This window comes from Acartia tonsa, chromosome 7 (assembly GCF_053477335.1).
Source record: "Acartia tonsa isolate MP-2025a chromosome 7, ASM5347733v1, whole genome shotgun sequence".
Taxonomy (NCBI): Eukaryota; Metazoa; Arthropoda; class Copepoda; order Calanoida; family Acartiidae; genus Acartia; species Acartia tonsa.
The window spans coordinates 38,053,783-38,067,312 of NC_137266.1; the positions used below are offsets into that span (position 1 = coordinate 38,053,783).

Genomic DNA, 13,530 nt, shown 5'->3' on the forward strand with positions numbered 1-13,530 from the left:
AATAACCTTTGTGTATAAATTGTATTTACTTACTTAATTGAGTTTATAAAATACTTACAACATAAAGGACAATAATATCTGTAGTAGCGAAGCCAGGAAAAAAATTGGATAAATCTGAGTATTGCCTAACTAATATTCATAGCTTTAACAAACAGCCAAGCATTCAAAAATTTTTAACCTTTTATCCTTTTTCATTTGTGAATTTTGGATTTTGGCATTTAAGTTTTATAACAGCTGAGAATACAATAATGTCTCTAAAAATCATATTAGTTATTTCTTTCATCGTATATAATACCATGCTAGACATAGTTTTTTCGTATGGATGAGAACCGGTTCCTATCCACCTGATTCGAATGAATACGAGAAATTATGTCACATGTTTTTATAGGTCAGGGGAGTTTAGGTTTTCTTTAAAATATTTATCTCATATTTAATCCTAATAAAAAGTAACAGGATCTCAAAACATGGGCTTTTAGATTCAACTCCCCCCTTCACAAGTGCCCCTAGAGGTCTCTAGGGGCGTAACCGCTAGTCCTAATAAAAAGTAACAGGATGTCTAGAAGTCTGTCTGTCAGTGTGTAAACAAAAATCTCGCTAACCACTGGACAAATATGGTTCTCCTTAAAAGTGAATCTCCAATGGGTCCTAAAAGGTTTAAGCCCAGTTCACAAATAACGTTTAAAGGTCGACCATTTTTTCTGTAGGTCAACCTAATCAAGTACAACCCACAAATACCTTTATAAAATCGGTCAACCTAAAATTTTTAGTGGTCGACCATTGTCTTTTGTGAACTGGGTTTTATACCTTTTTTTGGGAGGGTACCTCCGACGATAAAGTGAGGTGGAGGGTCGATTTTCCTCCGCATCCTTCCCTGAAGTTACCCTAGAGTCTTCTATACACTAGCTCCACTTCTACCAATTATATTCATTTATTTATAGCATTATACCATTTCTAAAGAACGAAAATAATTATATTTATTTTTACTGTAGGAAGGTGTAAACTAAGGGTTGGGTAGTCGCAGCTTTATGTAATCTACTTTTTCTATGCAGAAGGCAAATATTTAAATTCAATTCACCGTCGTAAACCTAACAACTGACATTCTAATATACAAATCCGCCGCCATTTTTATGAACTAGCTGCCTTAATAACTCTACATTTTTTTTTACTTAAATTTATTACTTGGATCTTACATCAGATTATCATGTACCTTAATAAAGTGGAACTTGTAGCTTGTAATGATTCCCTCCATCCACCACCTTTACTCCAACCCCTCTTACTGAGCTGACTAATCAAAGATCTCCTTTTTAGCAACCTAGATGGTCATAATATTCACTACGTATATTATCCATTATGCCAGCGCATTTTTTTCCAGCCAACAATTAGGTTTTCTTTTTACAACAATCCGCAGCTACTTTTATCCTCCAAAAAACTGAAAGCTATAAGCCCTGGGTAGAGTGTAGGGACTAATTAATTGTTTTTTCTCCCGGGTTATTTATTTATTTATGTCAATGTATTCCGAGAATAAAAAGCACACCTGGTTGTAAGATAAAATAAGAGTTTATATCATAACCAATGATTAACCAACATTTAATGAAAAAAACATAAATAAACAAAAAAAATCTATAGTTTTGGAATAAATGATTATAGTGATTTTACATATACCTAACCCCCGTATATGGCCCTAACTATTAAAATCCTATACCTGCGGTACCCAAGATATCCTAACCTTATTTTACCTAAAGTAATAAACAAACAAACAAAAACTACTTCCCCCATTATTTTCAACAAATTTCAAAATATGTAAGGGGGAGGGTTCTGTGACGTCACCGAAACTGTCCCAATTTTGTATAACTTTTGCGGAACAAGTTCCAATTACGTCATATTTTTCTTTCCCGAAAAAGGGAGGGGGGAAGAAAATCTCTTCAAAAGAGATGGGGAAAACCCCCTTTTCTCCCATCTCTTTTTTCTTCCCCCCTTCCCTTTTTTTTCTTTCCCCCTTCTCTTTTTCGGGAAAGAAAAATATGACGTAATTGGAACTTGTTCCGCAAAAGTTATACAAAATTGGGACAGTTTCGGTGACGTTGGGTTCTGTGCCTGACTTGGAACTAGTGTGGATCAGAAAATAGGTAGATTACATCTCTATATACTGAATAAATAATTACGGATTATGCATATACTCCATAATATATTTATTTAATATACACATGATTAAAGGATATATTTGATAGTGGAATAATATCAAGTCATTTTTGCTTCTCTCTGCCATATCCATATAGATAAGCTCCGAATCCTTACTTCAAGGGGTTAATATCTTTTTCTCTGTATTAAGGACATGAAATATTTATTGATTTATTATTTATTACTCAAAACAACTTGTACATTTAATTTACTCATTTTCTTGCATTTTCTCCAGAAAAGGAACAGTTAGGATATTTTTGATATTTCAAGTAGGCATGATTTGAACGAATTTGCATGATTCTGAAAACGCTTTATTTAAAGTTACAAGATATTTTCATTAATTTGTCCCACCTTCCCTAACCCCTGATTAATAATATATTCAGTATTACACATAAAAAAAGTCCCAAAGGCTTAGTAGTACGTTTTAGTCACATATACATGTCTAGTCTTTGTAGGAAATTTAAGACATGTACATATATAAAGGCTTACTTTAGAATCTTTTATAAGTGTTTCCAATGACATATACCTTGTACTCTTCAATAATAGATATATGCAGTATTTCATTACACACAAAAAGGCTCAAAGGCTTATGAGTTATTTTAAGCTTTTAAGCTACATGCTATAAGTTAAAATAATTCTTAATCAAGAGTGTGTTTTTGAATTAGTATGAAATTTTCTTATGCTTTTCTAAAACCTAAAAAGGGAAACATATTTTTGTTTAATCTGTTTCAATTAATTGTTAATATCAAACTAATTTTTATAACAAAAAATCAATTTTCTTTCAACATAACTAAAGTTTTAGAAAATCAAAATACAAGAGAGTTTGATTCTATAGAGTTGGTTGTAAGATAATTTTAGATTTAAACTTATTTGTAATAGTAGGCCCAATCATTTAAAGAATTGAGAGTTGGTAATATTTCTTTTCATATCATTCTTTTTATAACTGTTTTCAATCTATTTTTTATGTTTTTTTATCCCAGTATAGGCTTGGGTAAGTCTGAAAATGAAAATGATGCATTAGAAATGATTATTGAATTGAATGTTCAGTCCAAACCACAATGGTTCCTTACAAACTCACAAGATGATCTAATGTAAGTATTTTTAATCCTTGTAATAAAGTAAAAGGATGTCTATTTATCTGTACCAAAGGATCTCGCTAATTATCAATATGGTTCTCCTTTACTGGGTAGCTTCTCTTAGGTTCCAGAAAGGATTATAACTATTTTGGGGTAGGGTACCACCACCTTCTCAAGTGAAATCGCTAAAAACAGAACTAACTCCATCTAAATAAAAATAATAGAGACAAAGTGGGGGTAACGTGATTTTCTTGGCTCCTATGACAGATAGAAGGCTGAAACTTTTTGACAACATTCCCATTACTAAGAAGCATAATTAACTTAAATTCATCCATGGCGGTCGGACTGCTTTTTTAGCAGGTTTTAGGCTATTTTTGTATTTTTCACGTATTTCATCATAACTTTGGTGTTTATGGTCTGATTTTTAAAAAAAAATTGTTCTGGATATCTAAATTTAATTTCCTGTCGTTCAATGAAAAACCCATGGAGGTAGGATTGCCTTTTAGCAGATTTTTGGCTATTTTTATATTTTTACATATTTTCCCATATCTTTGGTGTTTTTTATCTTTGGTCCGATTTTCAAAATTTTTGTAGTTAGGAATATCAAAATTAATATTCCAGTTGTTTCAAAAAACATCCATGGTGATCGGACTACCTTTTAGCAGTTCTTTTGCTATGTTTATATTTTTACATGTTTGGTGTTTTTGGTCCGATTTTTTTATGGTTTTGTCATCCTTGTTTCCTAAATATATAACTTTTAACCAATAACAATTAGCTAAGCAGACAGAATTTGGTTAGATAATTACATAATAGTTTTTCTTTTTTAAAACTTCAAAAACTATTTGGATTTTCCTTTTCTTTGGCACGCAGTTTTTTGTTTTTATGTTTCTTATTTTCTTTTTTTTATCCTTTCTCTCTCTTTCATTCCATCTTTATTTATCAATCTCCCTCTTTCTCATTCTCTATCTAGCTTTGCACTAATAAAGTAACCTGCGTATGTGTCGTTTGGAGGGGGTGATATGTTCGAATCTCGGCTTAAACCTCGTCATAACTAAAGATTTTCAAAATAGTTCCTTCTGCTACTATGACAGGTGTGCAACCTAAATAGTTAGAGTATGGTGAATGCCTTGGCCTTAAAACAGGCGCAACACATTACCATGCACAGTTCTCAGACAAAGGTTGTGCAATCAAAGAGTTGGTTGTCTGATGGGTGTTACTTAACCTAATACCATGGGTATTTGGACAGAAAGAAATACATTTGGCTCCCCTTAGTTATCCTGGGTTATTGGACCTGCATGTGTGAGTGTCATGGACAGCATTATATTATGCTTATTCAGTTCTGACACTCCACAAGAGTTTATCCTACCGTTTCAAAGCTTCGCTGTTATGGATGTTGTTATCCTTGTTTCTTGTAAATCCTTGCTTGTTCCAGGATAATGTGAACAAATTTAGTAATCCTTTGTGCAGTTGACAGAAAACTATCATATTTATTTCCAACCATTCTAAATTATATTGGAATACATTCTTTAACTTAACAATAGGGCCTACCATGTTAAAGTTTAGCGCTGTTATTAGTTCAATTGTTGTAAATATAGATTTGAATTATTTACGACATAAATATTGTGTAATTTAGCTCCTAACATTATTAGTCATAAGGATATACAAAATTTTCTAAATCTTCTATATTAATTTTACCATTTGAAGGCTTATTTACTAAGTATATTTGCGATAACTTTTATTTAATAGATTCTTCCAATTTTTAACATTTACAAAAGGGCCTGCTTTATTGCTTCAAGATCCATGACAGATCTATATAGGAAATAAATGTCAATAAATGAGCTCAAATTTTCCAAGGAATAATCGTTTAAAACTCATAGTGCTCCCATAATAAATAATAAACTCTCATTGCCCAGAACGACAAGACCCATTATTTACTTTATTAAAAATAAATTCATTTTTTTCATTTTATGTTGCTATTTACATTATATTGATGTATTTAATTTATAATCATAAAAAAGAAAATCAAAATTTATAATATAGTAAATTTAAGAAAACTCTGTTTTAAAAGAATTCTATTGTGGCGATACTTCCTGTGTGTTCAAATATTGAAACTAAAATTTTAATCATATTAACCCTTTGATAATGGTAAACTGAAAAAAATATAATTGAAGAAATCTTAAAACCATTTAAATTATTAAATATTCACTACTTTCTTTTAGATAGTAATGGCGGGGGCGGAAAATTGATTTATTGAGAAATAGATAAATAGATATATACTTATAGAACACTAGCCAATAGCGAGAGAGTTATATCGAGCCAACTCTAGTTCTAATATATAAATAAGTAAGGGTTCTTTGCCTGAAGCTAAAGATCTCAATAACTAAGCTTTTTTGGTAAGCTTCGTGTAGGTTCTGTGATGGTTTTAGGCTAGTTTATCAGCCTTGTAGCATTTTTCTAGTAGCCCCTAGATGATTGGGAAGTAAACACTGGTAGGAATAAAAAAATAAAATGGATTAATTACAAAACTTATTAAGTTTTGTGTATATTTGCGATAAAAGAGGAGGACATAAGACTGTTATGAATGGCTGACAGGCAGACCAACATATGTGACTTGTAGAGTAGAATCGCTACAGGTTATAAAACCTTTTTCAATACTTTAATTTTATTAATTAAACAATTTAAATTTCTGCTTTTGTTAAACTTCTGTGTAAAACTTTGCTATTATATCATTCCTTAAACTATTAGGACAGATATTATGGTTGTGAAAATTCTATTGAAAGATTTGTATACTCTTAATTGTACTATATGCAAAGTAATAATTTACACAAAGACTAAACTTAGATTTAGAAAAAATATCATTAAAGCAATTTTTTAACAGCAGTAAAAATAGCATTCTCACCTTAACCCAAAAATCTTAAAGGATTGTAAAATTGATTTTCTTTCCAATGATGACAAACAAAGGTATTGGTTGAAAAGTTTAGACACTGCTCGAACCAATCTATCAACATTTAGTAAACATACAAATTTTAAACCAATAACTGAAAGAATGTTTTTATAATAATGGGCACCAGTATAATATATATGCCAATGTCCCCTCCCTCCCTACATAAACAATTCTCCAATTGTCCAACGCTCTTTTGCCATTTTTTCGTACACTTTTTGCTGTATGATTATTGTAAATAAATTTTGGTGGTTAAAGCTATTATTTTATTCTTTTGATCAATTGTTATTATTTAATCACGAAAGTGTAAAACTTTTTAAAGGCAAAACTTCCATATAATAGAAATATACCCGCAATACGTATATGTGCGTTTCACATTATGGTTTTGGGAACAGATTTTCTTTGGCTGTGGTATTATATGAATGTCGAATAGATAATTTTTTTGTATTATAGACAGCTTTCCGCGGATATTAAAATAAAAATTATAAGATTAAAACTAATTTTGTTCGCCCCGACAGTAGAAGGTTGCAAAACTGGTATTAATTTTATAATTTATATTTTAATATTCGTGGAAAATTGTTGGTAAAGGTTGGTACACATGATATTTTAGTATGGCAGAGAACCAGTTCTAATCCAGCGTATTTTAATTGGTTTCAAAGCCATACTGAAAAAAATATTTTATTGACGACATAATGAACAGAACTTTAATATTTCTTCTAAAAATTTGTCAAATCTACTAAGTTTTTATCTGTAACCTACTTTGAACTCTGAACATAAACGAAAATTATGCTATGGATATTGTCATTCTTGTTTGTCTTCAATCAAACGACACAATTTTTTTATAAAGTTGTTCTGCAAATATCACATTATTAAATAATACAAAGATAACAACATCCATAAGAGCGAAGATCTCTAACGGTAGGACAAACGAACATTAACTCTTTTAGAGTGTCAGACCTCAATATGCAAAATATAAATATAAAAGTTTTGACAAATTAATATACGTAAATTTATTGCAAAACTTCTTTAAAATAGAACACTGTTTAAGGACATAAATACATTTTTAGGACTTAATTATAGAGATACTTTGCTTATAATTTCGTACCTTGTTTTTATATCAATCTTATCATATCACATAAAAATTTTTATTAAAAAAGTTAAAAATCGACATGTTTAATATGGACGTACGGACATTTTAGTAACAGTTATAATGTTGCTATGCTTTCTAAATTGTACCTAACATTATATGACTGGAATCATCATACAAAGTTTTAAATCAACAGGACAATTCTAGCTGTCTAAATTAACGAAAAAAGCTAACCGTTACGGACAAACCGTTTTAGACAATTGATATCTTAAGCAGAACATAACCCCTTCCCCTCCCCTGAATTAAGCAACTTCCTTTGCAAATAGTAAACAAAATTTACACTAATTTTGCTTATATTGTTAAGACAACAATTTGACTTTTGTGCTCATTTTTCTTTTAGTTTGTTTCCCATGTTTTTCTTTTACTTTTTTGCATTTCTTGAATACTTTAAGTAATTACTTTCTGAGAATATTTTAACAATTATTTCTGTAACAAGGACGATTATATCCATAATTAGCATATAATGAAAAGAACATGAAAATAAAGTTTTACACTTTTTTAGATAATCCATGTTTTGTAGGAATAATATTTTTACAGGTAATTTACACCTTATACCAACAACATGGGGGGCAACACATAGTAGAATTTACTACCTTTAAAACACTAAGTATAACTCCTTATGATATCTATGTTTTACCATTTGAAAAGTATGGGCGGACGTATAGATCATCCGCATTTTTAAGAAGCTACGCTTCTTAAATAAGAAGTAAACATTTACATAGTTAACAAATAGTTAATTTAATTAGTTTTGATCTTTCTATTGCATATCATCTCAAAAAATTGTGTAAATGCACTGTAACAAAACTGTCTTGATATTAATATTATGTTTAAAAAGTACAAGCCAAATAATCACTGAAATACCCTAAAAATAAAATTAAAAATGTCTTTATAAGCTGCGAAGCAATTCTATGATTTCAAATCTCCGTCTTTATGTTCGTCAGTAACGTTATAGTGGCAAACCGATATTCTTGGTTTCTGTTCGGCTGAAATTTCATGTTCACGTTCTAATCATTATTTGAGCTGAAAGCTTAAATGTGGCGGTCAGACTGGTTTTAAGCAGATCTTTTTGACCCTTTTTTTCTTTTTTTACAACCAAATATTTAAATTTAAAGTAAAATGGATGAGAAAAAAAAACTGTACAAACTGTAAAGGGCTGTGTACATACTGGGCATAATTCTGTTTAGTTTTTAGAATACGTGGTATTTACTTCAAATAACTTTTGCTGGAAATATTGAGAATATCTCTTTTAACGCAAGGTAGGCACCCATAATACAAATAAAAAAAATTTTATTTTAAAAGTAACCTTTTTTAATGCTTGATAGATAAAGTTAAGAAAAGCTCCCCTTTGAGTTCTTAAAAGAAGGGAGCTTTTTTATTTGGTTTTTTGGAATTTATATTCCTAGAATCATTAGGTATAATGTTATAAAACATAAAAGATGCATCTCCATGATCTGTATATCTGATTTGTAAAGCTTTGCGTTTATTGATGTTGTTTTAAAAATATAAAAAGATGGAAGAAAGTTTAAGTGGTTCAATGGTAGACAAATAAGATCCTACCAAAATATATTTTTGTGATATTTTAAAGAGCACAAAGTTTTTGTATAAATAATAAATGATCAGAAATTTCTTTTTATCAAATACCAAAATATCACATAAAGGAAAAGAAAATATAGGAATAATCTTTTATTTTCCATTAGACCCCCCTCCCCACCCCTCATGCAATATTGCTTTTAAAGAAAAAAATCTAGCTTATTAAAATAATTTAGACCCAGCGGGGCTCAACACTGTAGTACATAGAGGGCTTGCTGGAACTTACCTAACCTTAAAGTGTATACAAAATATGTTTTTTTCTTCTAATATTTTAAAAATAATTGGGGGAAGTGTTATTTACTGGCGTAATATGGTGATATACCAAAATGTTTTATAAAACTCTCTTTATGGAGCCAAGATATATTATAAAATGCATTGAATGTCAGTTTAGTTTTTAAATAAAACTTAAAAAGGATACGAAAATATTTCAATAAGCTTTCCTTAAAATTGAGGGTTGATCGGTTCAGCTGTTTACGAGGTCTTAAAGGACACCCATAAATTAATGCAAACAATAAAAAAAACATTAAACTGTAGTCATAATATTGTTAGAATATTTAGGTATTTTTAAAAATACATTTATATAAAAGATTCCTTTTTAATAACACACAGTTCAAAATAGCATGTCATGGAACCTAGTAAAAGTGTCTGACTCTGATTATGACGTCAAAAAAATTAACCAATGAGAAGCTACTATAAATTTTACCATTGGTCAATTACAGTGTATACTGGCCTCTCATTGGCTAATTTTTTTTACGTCATAATCAGAGTCACACGCTTTTTCTAGGTTCCATGTCATGTCGATAATTTGTCAGTCTAGATCACTTTTATTAAACATTTAACGCTATATTGTCCACATAAATTATAAAAATGTTTACGTGTTTAATCAGAGAGAGAGGGGACAAAGGCTATTTGTTACTTTAGTCCCCAAAGTTTTATAATAACGTTTTCTTATTCGTTGGCTTAACAACTTTGTGGGCTTTTACTGAATTTTGATTGGTTGGTTTATTAAGTTGGGTGTTCAAACGTTTTACTAATTGTATTCTACATATGGGGTAATTTTGTGTGTCATCATTAGGAATGTACATCAATTTATCAGCCATTGTCTTATCTCTTTAGGTCCCTCACGTTTAATGCATCCAATTTTGACAGGTAAATATTGAGTGAATAAAGTCAATTTGCCTCCATAAAAGAATAATATGGGACTAGCTACAGAGCCAGCCAGGCTTAATTTATCATTTTCATTTCCCTCAAAGAGCCTATTGAGCAATAAATCCCCCCCTTCCTTATTTTTAAATTAAATGAAAATTATGGAGGATGAATATTTTCATTTCCCTCAAAGAGCCTATTGAGCAATAATCCCCCCCCTTATTTTAAAATTAAATTAAAATTATGGAGGATGTATTTTTTCATTTCCCTTAAAGAGCCTATTGAGCAATAAATCCCCCCCCCCCTTATTTTTAAATTAAATAAAAATTATGAAGGATGTATTTTTTCATTTCCCTCAAAGAACATATTGAGCAATAAATCCCCCCCTGCTTATTTTTAAATTAAATAAAAATTATGGAGGATGTAGTTTTTTTTGCCTCTGCCTAACACCTCTAGGGGTCCATGACCCTGTGGGGCCTATGCTTGCGGTGCCCTTTCCTTCGAAGCTACTCAGTACCCAAAATTACATAACATTTCTAAACACCTTCACTTACCAAAAAAAGGCAGGGGGGTTTTTGTTCGTCAAGGCACTTTGATGGAAATTCCTCATAATTTCTAGAACATTAGAACTAAAAAACGTAGAATTTTTTTATTCAAAGTAAGAACGCAAAAAAATATTTAAAGCTAACTTGATCTCCGACTTTTAAAAATCTTATGTCTTTTATTAAGTAACTAAAATAGCTTTCGAAAAATCAAAAAACAATACATACCATGATACCTTTCTTAAAATTAAAAAAAAACTAAGCCAAGCCATTTAAAGATTTTAAGTGACATACGAGGTGACTAAACAGGAAAATTGGTTGTAGTTTCAGAAACTTTAGATCCTTTATTTTTATCTTCAATGTTAAGCAGCGAAGCTACTCTATAATTTATATTGTCTGTCCGTTGGTCAATCCGCCAGCCACTTTGTCTGTTGGTCTAAAAAGACAATTTTAATTTTTAAAAAGGTTCGTGGATTATTTTATCAAGTTTAATGTATAATTTTATGACACTGCACTAAGGTTCATTTTCTGCAGATGTCCATTCCTAATTCTTGAGCTTCGCAACTTATGGATGTTGCCATCATGTATTGTGTGTAAAATCTAAAAATATAAATAAATTATCTTTGCTGTTCAATATTCATGAATGAAAAATAGTTTAGGCAAAGTCAAATAATATTTCCCCCTTTTTATAGGCGGAGCATCTCTATAAGTGTCACCTTCCCCTCACTGATTTACCTACCAACCGTTTATAGTCCCCATAACAAATGACATTATACAATACAAATAACCAATGATAGGCCGATACACACAATACACCAATGACAGGCCAGTATATATTTCAAATGACCAATGGTAGAACAGTATGACTAAATTTTTATTGGCACTATAAAAACTATTTTCTGCTTTTCTTGTCCTTTGTATGCAGAGTCTTATATATAAATAATTCTTAATAAAGCAGTGTAAAATTAACTATAAAGTCTAGGGTTGGGCATAGAATAAGGAGGAATAGAAGTGAAAACCCTAAATATTTCTGGGAAATTTGAAGGAATCTTTGACTTGCGCAGTAAAGACAATAATGCTAAAGTACTAATCACACTGACTAGTTGGACAAAATTAAAAAAGTTTAATTTGTATCAAAATCTAATAGATACTGTTAAATATTTGTTAAAAGCCCTTAAAATTAGTTTTATAATGTATTTTGTAAGATTTGTCCTTGAATGAGTTGCTATTATTTACTATGGATAGTAGGTACTCTTTAACCTTTTAACCCTTTAATCTTTGATAAGAAATTCTACACTGTAACACTCCTCATGTGAAGATAATTCCAGCATTAGATGCTTGGTCGTTTTAGATAAAGATGAAAAGTTACTTTTAATGTACACCTTGTTTTGCTAAGTATAATTGACCATGGGTCAGCTAAATGGGTACAACCCCTCCCCTCCCCTTCCCTACCTCAAGTTCATGTATGGATGTAGTTGCTAGTATGTATAATCAGCTGTTTGAAAACAGCATAGGAGCGAAACCTATCATTTAAATGCTGAGACCAATAATTTTGGTACATTTTTGAAAAGTAAGTTGCTTACTTAATTAAAATTTTTAAGGCTTTGCACATAAAATTCGATTTTAATCCATTGTGAATAGGGTAAAGAAAGCTGGACACTCGGCTACAAGGCTTTTAGTGAATTATTGCAAAAGGAATTTATTTTGAATATTTTTACAGAAATATTACTTAAATCATGTGATTTACTAACAGCCTTATAGCCGTTTTGGTCTTTCAAATGTTCCAATTTTAATTCAGGCTAGCCAGGCAGAATCTTCTACCTGGATTCTATTCTATACTTTATCTTCTTTGGGGTTGGGCCGGATATCCAGCCATTTTCAATATCCGGCCGGATACCAGATATTGAAACTATCCAGATACAGGATATCCAGCTGATTTCTAATGCCAGATATCCAGAAATCGAACGTTGGCCAAATATCCTGCCGGATATCCGGTATTTGGCAAAAAAAAGTATCCGGCCCAACCCTACTAGAAACATGCAACTATCGGACCTAGTTAATTACAGATTTGTTGCGCTAATTATGATTGCAAAGTAAACTATCAAGGATGACCAATGATAATGTACATAATTATTTTAAGTAAATTTACGGATGTACGGACAGCCTTTAGTTATAGAGCCGCTGCACTCGTAATAGCATTGCGGAACAAATTATAAAGGTTTACCATTTTATAACAATATAAGTCTTTTCAATAGATAAATCTAGAAAACTGACATGATTACAAAAAAAATATTTAATCATATCACTTATAGGGAAGTAAAAGGCCATGAAAGTAAAAATTATCTAATTAATTTGGGGACAAAAAATTAATAGGAAGATTCTTAGCCTGAAAAAAAAATATTTGTTATTTAAACTGTAAGGAATGTTGTAAAGACAAAATGGCTATGTTCCTATTTTAAGAACATTTGTATGTCCCCCGCCCTAGCCTCTAGTACATAAGTTAGTGAGATCTTAACGGACAGACAAAAAATCCCTTTTGGAAAAACTAGTGTATTTCATTTCTATCCCTTATCCATTGCAAACAACATATAATCCTTTTCAATAGGCACAATAAATTCCTTTATAGAAATGCCGCATCATTTCTAAAATATAACAAGGAACATAATTACCAAGCAAAGTGAAGCTCAAATTTAAGATTTGCTTTTAGGGATTCTATTAATTCTATCTATTCCTTTCTCTATCTATCTATCTACATCTCTCTATATCTATCTATCTATTTTACGCTTTTTTCTCCTTGTTCTTTTTCTTTCTATTATATCATCTCATATTTATTTTAATTTAGTTGATATAAAAATTAAATAAATATTAATATATGTTAATAATCAACAACAAAAAATTTCAAAAAAAAAA

General features: G+C 30.5%; 1 protein-coding gene across 2 annotated transcripts in view; it reads left to right on the forward strand.

Annotated features, from left to right (window-relative positions):
* The window catches only part of LOC145323704 (uncharacterized), a 47,290-nt gene that overhangs the window by 19,203 nt on the left and 14,557 nt on the right, over window positions 1-13,530 (forward strand). For both annotated transcript variants that reach the window (XM_080166169.1, XM_080166170.1), the window contains exon 7: window positions 3,221-3,269. In XM_080166169.1, the coding sequence (XP_080022295.1) occupies window positions 3,221-3,269 (49 nt within the window). The remainder of the gene's footprint in view (window positions 1-3,220; window positions 3,270-13,530) is intronic.